General features: G+C 49.8%; 1 protein-coding gene across 2 annotated transcripts; it reads left to right on the top strand.

Moving 5' to 3' along the window:
* The first annotated feature begins 235 nt into the window (after positions 1-235).
* On the top strand, positions 236-9287 carry MYNN (myoneurin). Of its 2 annotated transcripts, XM_010158060.1 has the most exons (7): positions 236-501; positions 2895-3697; positions 5507-5666; positions 6353-6531; positions 6735-6818; positions 7241-7327; positions 9019-9287. In XM_010158060.1, exons 1-7 carry the CDS (start codon positions 236-238, stop codon positions 9285-9287), a joined length of 1848 nt encoding a protein of 615 aa, XP_010156362.1. The 2 variants fall into 2 exon arrangements, with proteins under 2 accessions (XP_010156362.1, XP_010156363.1); XM_010158061.1 differs by lacking the exon at positions 7241-7327.

The following is a 9287-nucleotide window of genomic DNA, read 5'->3' as shown; positions in this document are numbered from 1 at the left end:
ACGGCTCAGCGCTCCCGCCCGGCCGCGCCCGCAGCCAGCAGCTCCCCACGCTGCGAAGGAGCCGCCCGTCCCGCTGTGCCTCGTGCACCGCACCAAACCGCGGCAGGAGTCGAACACCCCTGTGATCGTTAACTTCCTGTGTTAGGGCAGAAACAAAGTTACATCTTGCGCGTGAAACCTTGTTTTGTTTTTGTTTTCCCAGATCAGAGCAAAGAGGCTGCAGCTCGTTCCCAAAATGCAGTATTCCCATCACTGCGAGCACCTTTTAGAGAGGCTGAACAAGCAGCGGGAGGCCGGCTTTCTGTGTGACTGCACCGTCGTCATCGGTGAATTCCAGTTCAGAGCGCACAGGAATGTGCTGGCCTCCTTCAGCGAGTACTTCGGCGCGTTTTACAGGGATGCGTCTGACAACCACGTCGTTTTGGATCCGACTCAAGTGAAAGCTGATGGATTCCAAAAACTCCTGGAATTTATTTACACGGGCAACCTAAACCTCGACAGGTAACGTCGGCTGTAAACAGGGGAACGCGGATAGGGAGATACACTTTGGGTTAGGGCGGCACTGGGGTGTTTGTTCTTTGTAGTGAGTTCTGGAGGAGCAGGGAGTAGTGGCTGGGATACACCTTAGTGAGCTGAAGAGCGCCGGTTTGTGTGCTGGAAAATATCCCGTGCTGTGAGCGCCACAACCAAGTTACGTTGTCTGGAATTTCACTGATCCATGCTTTCATCCTGTCTGGATTGGAAGGGATTAACAATGTGACATGATTACCAGAGAGGGAAGGATAAGTGTTTGTTCGGATGTTGGATTCTAGAAGTCCGTTTTTGGAGAGAACACACAGAAACTCTATATGCAGTAGAGCCTAAAGTCTGAGGAAGGATTGCGTGATTTAAAAACCCACATTTCCTAGGATTTGCTTGATCTGTTACCTAGAATCTTACTTAAAAAGGAGTCACAGAGAAGTGTTTCCCCCTCTTGCTGTGCTGATTTTGTGCCTGTTGTGTTGCTTCGTGTCCAGTGAGGATCCTTTGCGGTGCTTCTCTGTGGGGGAAGGAAGGAGATTATTCCTCCCGAGGGAAGTGTGACCTCTCAGAAGCGTGTAGGCAGGAGTTTAACTCCTCTCTCAGTGTTTGGTGTCAGACGTGTTTCCAAAAACCATGATGTCTGGAAACTCATCCTCAGTAATCTAAGCATGCAGATGTGGGGTGATGTGGGGTTTTAATTAGCCGCAGGCACTGTCGGCAGCAGGGCGGTGTACGCAGCTGTGCGCGGCAGTCAGTGCTTGGGGCTTTGCAGGTCACAGAGGGGTGTGCAGCGCTCCCGATGTCCCTCTGGGACCGCAGCAGGAGAGTGTCTGGATTCGCTCTGAGCAGCGGAGGTTTCTGAGTGGGGAGGAAGGTGCAAAGGTGCCGTCCTCACCCCGGGAGGATCATTTGGCTAAGGGTGACACTTAGCTCTGCCCACATGCACCCGTCATGTCGTGCTGTGTCCCTTTAGGTGACTGCTGCAACTGTGCGGATTCCGTTGTCTTCCGTGTCGGGTGCCCGAGTGACCCCAGGAGGGTGTACCTTGAGCTCGGCGCTGGAATAATGCAGGATACCAACACAGTTGTATTCATGTACAGAGAGTAGTTGGGGCTAGTCACTGTTTCATTGCATTTAGTGTGCAATAGTGTTAGAATGATGTTCTTTACTATTACTCTCTTTAAAGCACTGTAAATCCATTATCACAGAATCACAGAACAGTTTGGGTTGGAAGGGACCTTAAAGATCATCCAGTTCCAACCCCCCTGCCATGGGCAGGGACACCTTCCACTAGACCAGGTTGCTCCAAGCCTCATCCAGCCTGGCCTTGGACACTTCCAGGGATGGGGCATCCACAGCTTCTCTGGGCAACCTGTCCCAGTGCCTCCCCACCCTCTCTGGGAAGAACTTCTTCCTGATATCCAATCTAAACCTCCCCACTTTCAATTTAAACCCGTTACCCCTTGTCCTGTCACTACAGGGTCTTGCAAAAAGTCCCCCCAGCTTCCTTGTAGCCCCTTCAGGCACTGGAAGGTGCAATAAGGTCTCCCCGGAGCCTTCCCTTCTCCAGGCTGAACAAGCCCAACTCTCTCAGCCTGTCCCCATGGCAGAGGGGCTCCAGCCCCCTGAGCATCTTCGTGGCCTCCTCTGGACTCGCTCCAACTGGTCTGTATCCTCCTGATGTTGGGGGTCAATGTGATGTTGTGGGTCGGTGCAATAAATGCATTGATGGTACGTGTTGCCCCCTTTTTCCAGAGAAGGCCTGTGCCGTGGGGACTGAAAACCAGAGCGTAGTAGTTTAAATGCAGACTTCCTCGGTGCTAGTTGTCTGTGTGCAGCTGACACAGAATTAAGACAGTTTGCAAATGGTTGTCTAAAACAAGATTCATACCTGCCTCGCTGAAGCGCTGAGGTGAACGCGCCGCGGTGAACGCGCCGCTGGTGGATTACTTCAGACTTTTGGCAGAAGGATTATAGAATGGTAATTCAGGCATTTTGTTGTCCGGTGTTTTATCCCTCCGTCCTGTGATTTCTGAATGTTTTGGACCAACAACCCCATGGCTGGCGTCACCACCTTACAATTGGACTTTTAACTTCAAATTCTGCGAAAGGCAAGTAACTGAAAATTAAATTCTCAGTTGTGTGGATCCACAGGCCCCACGAGACGTGAGCCATCGGTGTGGGAGTAATTGTCATAGGCCTGTCCTGGGGCGCTGCAGCGCTAGGAGATGAGACCTTGCTGCGTGCGTTCTCAGAGTTACATTCTCTGACAGGGTAACTTCGCCGTAGCTCTGCTGTCTCTGACGCGCTCGGTACAGGACAGATGTTTGCTTTGTCCCGGATGTTGTCACCCAAGTCTTGTTTTCTTGCAGCTGGAACGTTAAAGAAATTCACCAGGCTGCTGACTATCTCAAAGTAGAAGAAGTGGTCACTAAATGCAAAATCAAGATGGAAGACTTTGCTTTCATTGCGAATCCCTCTTCTACAGAGACGTCCAGTATCACCGGAAACGTTGAAGTGAACCAGCAGACTTGCCTTCTGACTCTCCGAGATTACAACAATCGGGAGAAAGCAGATGCCACTCCTGCAGAGTTGGTTCCACCACAGGCAAAGAAAGCAGCCTTAGGAAAAAAATCTCCTCAAGCCAAAAAGCGAAAGAAGAACTTCAGCTCCCCCAAAAGCATTCAGGGTAAATCGGTGCAGTACCAGAACGATGTGACTGAGAACGCCTCCGTTGAGATGTTTTTGGATGCAAATAAGCTGGCCACGCAGATAACGGAACAGGCTGCCCAGGGCAGCGACAACTCCGAGCTGCAGCTGGCATCTGTGGTGGCAAGCGAGACGCTGGCAGCGCAGGATATCCTAGTCCAGAGCGTTGCAGCAAAGCAGAAGCGGGGAAAGCCTCAGCAGAGCTGTGCCCTGAAGGAGCACTGCATGGCTAACATCGCCAGCGAGAAGAGCGCTTACCAGCTGGAGAGCTCGGGAGAAGAACTCGACCAGAAGTACTCCAAGGCTAAGCCCGTGTGCAACACCTGTGGCAAGGTCTTTTCCGAAGCTAGTAGCCTCCGTCGGCACATGAGGATACACAAAGGAGTGAAGCCGTACGTGTGTCAGCTCTGCGGGAAGGCGTTCACCCAGTGCAACCAGCTGAAAACACATGTAAGAACGCACACAGGTAAGCTGCTGGCCTTGTCTTCCTGGACTGTGGAGGCCTGTAATCGCAGCCTGTCAGTGCAGGACTACGACGATCTTTGCGGTCGCATTTCTCCCTCTGGAAGTTCTGTCTGCTGCTGGGGCGCATATAGGGGTGGTGTCCTGGGAGCCTGAAACGTTTCAGCGTTTTCCAGTACAAAATCATAGCTTCTACTCTGAAGAGCTAGAGAGGATGCTACTCCTCTGAGCATCCCATTTGAAGAGCTGGCTACCCTTTAACTCTGTAGAGTGACGGAGTGCTAAAAACTGTTGTCAGGAGAGCATGAAAAACTCACTGTACCTGATACTAGGATTTCTGTTGCTTTTTCTTAAACTTCCAATACAGGTTTGGTGACAGAAGTGGGAAATAATGCCATCCTGTAGGTAACTTCTCACATAAGGTCTTCACAAAAGGTAGGGGAGGCGGCTGAATTACCGCAGCATTTGGGGTTTTACTGAGTAAACCGTGCAGCTGAAATGTGTGACAGCGTGCCTATCTCTGTAGTCAGTAACATTCCCAGAAGTCTGCCTTGTATCGGAGCTACTGAACAAAGCATCAGGGAGAAATCGATTACGAACGCTTAAACGTTAAGGCAATGTGTCTGACTGAACAAGATGATGACGAGCAAGTTGCTGAGGCCTGTATGGGCGAAGTACTCTGCTTGTCTTCTCGTACGTTCTGCCCTCGAGGTGGAAGCCTTGACCCCGGGGTAGTGCGTTCTTCAGGCTGGCCGGGTGTAGCCGTGCTGTTCCTGCCTTTGCTGCTGTACCCAGCACAGCGAGCCGCAGAGCGACCTGGTTTACCTAGTTCTCTCCCTTTTGTGGCTGGCCTTCAGAATTCTGAAGTAACAGTGAATCAGATTTAAGAATTGTTTACTTTTGCTCTCTTCCCCTTTGGAAAACTCGGAGCAGAGGTCAGCAGTGGAGCTCTTCCCAGGAAGCTGTAAGGAGGTGAAGTAGGTGGTGTTGAGGTACAGCCGCAGGAGAGTGCCTTGCTCTTCCTGCAGCCAAGGGAGAGAATTTCAGGTGTTGTCAGCCGGCGGGTAACCGAAGGCTCCTACGTGAGATGGAGCTCTGGGCAGCATTCGGGGACAGTTTGCTGGTAGGAACGTCAGCTGTGCTGCTTCTGAGGGTGCTGTACTGGGAATTTCTGCCTGGGTAGCTCGGGAATTTCACAGTGTTGGCTGCTGGATGGCAGGTTAGATGTCTAATACTTTTATTTCTGAGGGTTTTATGTACACGGTACCTGTAAGAATTGTTGGGTTCTTGGCTTGATTGTGCGCTTCCACGGGAATACAGAGATAGGCACCTTTGTAGTGTCATCCAAGACTGGAGAGTTGCACCGTCTGTTACATGAGGCCGTTGATCGCTGAGAGAGTGTGGAGTGCCCATTACATTCCGTGGCAGACGCTCATGAGAAATTAGTGAACCCTGGGCTATACGTTGGTGTTTGACAGGCAGAAAAAGCAGATGATGTACCTGAACGTTCGGAATCATGAACAGACATAACCAGCGAAGCGCCTGACAGTGTCGTGGTAGTGTTCTTCAGATAAGGTGGGGAAAACGGCACTATTAAAAATATTATTACCCTTTTTCCCAAAAGGCAGTGTGTTAAAAATGAGTCTGTTACCCGCTGTATTCCTGTCACGCTCCACCTCAGTGGACTGAGGACGGAGTGTTCCGAGGCGTTATTCCTAAGAAGCGCGAGAAGAGGCGCCGGAGCTTTGGTCAGGCGGGTTGGAAAGCTTTGTTACGTAAAGGCCGAGAGCACACGGGTTTCCTTTCTCACCAGGGGAGAAGCCGTACAAGTGTGAGCTCTGCGACAAAGGCTTCGCGCAGAAGTGCCAGTTAGTGTTCCACAGCCGGATGCACCACGGAGAAGAGAAGCCATACAAGTGTGATGTCTGCAACCTGCAGTTCGCGACATCAAGCAATCTGAAGATTCATGCCAGGTGGGCAGAAGTGAGATCCTGCAAATGCTTATCCACCTGTTTGTTTAAACAGGATCATTGACTCCAGCGTGAGCAGGAGTTGCACGTTCACATAATTTGGTCGTTTCTGCTCCTCCTGGCTCCTCACTCGCAGTGTGTAACAGGCGGGTTACACCGATGTCCGTGCTTATCAGGGAAGCGATCTGTGGTGTCTGAGTGTTACAGCCTCCGCGCTGGCATCCTTGTGGCAGTGACCTGGGGTTTGTGCTAAACTGCTCGTAACACCAGGAGGAGAGAGTTACGTGGAGGGAAGCGGAACAGCAGTTCTCGCTGCTCCTTTTGCATTTTTGGCAGGAGCAGGAGTTACGTTCCCATGTTAGAAATCATCATTTTGTCCTTCAGTACACTGTAGTGCGGAACGTGCCGCGTTCTTACGGTGCGTGCTACGTGTGCAGGGCCGGTAGTTCAGTCCAGCTGCCACTGAAAACAGGGTGTGCTTATTTCCAGAGTCAGCTGACAGTGAATTTCACTCCGTGAGAAACTGCTAACCCAAACCCACGCTCACAGTTGTTAACGGATGGTTGTAGTTCACGGGAGAGCAGCACAAGGAACTCTGGGGATACAGTACTAGCTGGGGAACGTTACGTCATTGTGGGCGTTGCTGCCCTTCCTGCCAGGAGGTCGCTGACGCCTGTGTTCGTTCGCAGGAAGCACAGCGGTGAGAAGCCCTACGTGTGCGATCGCTGTGGCCAGCGCTTTGCTCAGGCCAGCACGCTCACCTACCACGTGCGTCGCCACACCGGGGAGAAACCCTACGTGTGCGACAGTTGTGGAAAAGCCTTTGCCGTCTCGAGTTCTCTCATCACCCACTCCCGAAAGCATACAGGTGAGGGGAGGCAGGGAGGACTGGCTGCGGTCGGGGATAGGTAACGCCCAGGAAATCTGTAGACTGGGAGTAACCTCTGGAGTTTGACTCCAGCTTAGGAGCTCTTTCTCCCATTGGACATTACCTCTGTCTCGTTCTGATTTGTTCTTTATGTGTCTTCTGGTTTGTATATTGCAATAACAAACTCCTTGTGTTTCCTTTAGGAGAGAAGCCGTATATCTGTGGCATTTGTGAGAAGAGTTTTATTTCCTCTGGAGAGCTCAATAAACATTTTCGGTCCCATACAGGTCAGTTTCCAGACAAGCTGCTTCCTGCGCTATAAATAACATTCTACCGTGACCCTTTTGCCTTTAAAACACACCATATTGTGCTTGACAGTAGCAGAGGGTCTTAATTTAAATGCCTCTGTGTTAAGGTAATGTAAAGAAAATATTAGTGACATTATCTTTAATTGCCTTTTTCGGAGTAATTGCTGTCTAACGGCGTAGGTGTTGACGTACCGTCATGACTTCGCTGCTAACGTTTAGGGGGTTTGGCTCTGTTTTAATCTATTATTCTGGAAACAATTTTATGCTGAACACGGAGAAAATAACGGAGTTACAAAGTTGTATTTTAAAATGCAACATCAAAATCTGTTATCCTACTTCTCTAGCTGTTTTTCTTTCATTTTCCAGGTTTTTCTAACCGCCAAACCAATTTTTTTTTCCAGGTGAAAGGCCATTTATCTGTGAAATGTGCGGAAATTCTTACACAGATATAAAAAACCTTAAGAAGCACAAAACAAAAGTTCACACAGGTGAGTTCCTTGTGCAAGCAAAGGTTAGGAAACTACATCAAGTGTTTTGTCTTCAAGGCTGAATAACGTTTGTGGTTTGCTCATCCAGGTCTAAAATCAGAAAATAAAGTATTTTGGGGTAGTAGCTCTCTTTAGAGCTAAAAGCACCTGCTTTAGAGGTACCCAAACCTTTTACAGCACAAAGTACGTGCTTCAAGACAAAATTTCCAAGCATTGGCATTGCTACAGCAGGCACAGGTTGAGCAGCGTGGAAGTGGGTTGCTGCTGACGAGAATTTCTGTACCTGAATATTTACCTTCTGGCCCCAGTAACTGCGAGAGCTCCCCACGTGAAGGCACAGTCTGAACTGTAGGCATTTTTTTGCCTCTTTGGAATATGCCGGAAGTGTTGCTTTACCGGGGTAGTTACTGAGGCGAACAAGGCGTGCTGGTTACAAAAATTACTTCTCATCTTGAAGGCACAAATTGTTGTAATGTAGCAGTGATTTTTTTTTTTTTTTTAAATACATGCGGTCAATGTTAAGCCAAGTCTGAGCTGGATTAGCAAACACACAAGGTCAGACCAGCTGGCAAAATGTTCCCAGCTGCAAATATCGCTCCAAGATGACTTTTCAAATACGTTCAGTTCCCGTTCTAGGTACCAGGTTTTGATGAGGAAGAAATTTGACACACATTACCTGCGCACGGTGCAGAGCATGGAGGTGTTCAGCCAGCCAGCCCCTTTGGACGCTCTCACGTGTGTCTTGTTATCTGTCCATCCAGTTCTCTTGCTTCTGTCGTACGAGAAGAGGAATAGTGGGTGTCAGTGTACGTCGGAATTGGGAGGGAGAGGATGAGGAAGCCAGTCATCCACAGAGGCAGCTCTGACTGTCGAAGCCTGAAGAGCCCCGTTTAGAAAGGCCCCAGTGCAGCAGGAAGCCAGTGGAAGTGAGGGTGAGGTGAGAGCAGCAGTGAGCATGGAGAGGGCCCGGCAGAGCCTGAGGTGGGTGCTGGGAAAGCTGCCAAGGCAGGTCAGTGCTCATGGAGAGACACGGCAGGAGTGCTGCACCGCTGAAATAACCGGCTTTGGAGCACGGTTGGATAGAGGAAGGGTCAGATAGCCGATGCGGCTGAATCCAAAAGCAGGCTGCATTCAGACAGGAAGGCACCGAGGAGTCCAGTAACGGTGGTTTCAGTTAAGAACAGAAAGTCATTTCTCAGCTGACTGGATGAAAACTGTAAGGCTGGAATGGCATTAACAAACATTTTCTTCCAAAGGAGTTTATGGATAAATGATAGATTGTACGTCGCTATCTCAGTTAAAAGGGGATGCTTGGATATGGCTGTGCTACTTAGATTTTTCTGGAGTGGAAAATCTCAGAGAAACCTTCATTATTACATTTTTTCCTAAGCTCCTTTTTTCACTGCGACGTTAAGGATTTATCATCTTCTGTTCCATGCCAAGCAGAGATCAAGTTGGAATGCGTCATCCCTCTAGTTGTCATGCTACAGGCAGCAGAGGATGTGCTTCTCTGTGCTTGCCTTGTAGTTGCAGCTCATTCTGGCTTCCTGGCACGCTGAAGCCATGGATAACCCAGCTGCCCCGTCAGCCTTCTGCGCACCACGTGTTTGTTTTGAGGGCCGTTGGAAAGGGATTTGCGGAGCTTGCGCAGGAGCTTTTGAACATTTCTTTCCTTTTGCCTCCCTTCCCAGGATCTGAAACTCCCCCTGACTCTACCACGCTTGATAATTCTTTCAATGACCAAGAATCCATTCAGAGTCAGAAAAGTCCTTTATCAGAGTCCATGGACGTGAAACCCTCCGAGATGTCTTTAGCACTTCCTCTTCCCATTGGGACTGAAGACCATCAGATGCTGCTTCCCGTGACGGGTGGTCAGTCTCCTTCATCAGAAACCCTGCTGAGATCTGCTGTGACTGGATATTCAGAACCTCAGTTTATATTCTTGCAGCAGTTGTACTGA

This window comes from Eurypyga helias, unplaced genomic scaffold (assembly GCF_000690775.1).
Source record: "Eurypyga helias isolate BGI_N326 unplaced genomic scaffold, ASM69077v1 scaffold22168, whole genome shotgun sequence".
Taxonomy (NCBI): domain Eukaryota; kingdom Metazoa; phylum Chordata; class Aves; order Eurypygiformes; family Eurypygidae; genus Eurypyga; species Eurypyga helias.
The sequence above is the reverse complement of the archived record's forward strand: the minus strand, read 5'-3'. Positions and strand labels throughout refer to the sequence as shown.

What these genes read in the sequence shown, in the direction of transcription:
- MYNN (XM_010158060.1), top strand. Translation starts at nt 236, where the DNA reads ATGCAGTATTCCCATCACTGCGAGCACCTTTTAGAGAGGCTGAACAAG. An exon ending in AATCTGAAGATTCATGCCAG is followed by an intron (nt 5,667 to 6,352) that starts GTGGGCAGAAGT and finishes GTTCGTTCGCAG; the next exon opens with GAAGCACAGCGGTGAGAAGC. An exon ending in CAAAACAAAAGTTCACACAG is followed by an intron (nt 7,328 to 9,018) that starts GTGAGTTCCTTG and finishes CTCCCTTCCCAG; the next exon opens with GATCTGAAACTCCCCCTGAC.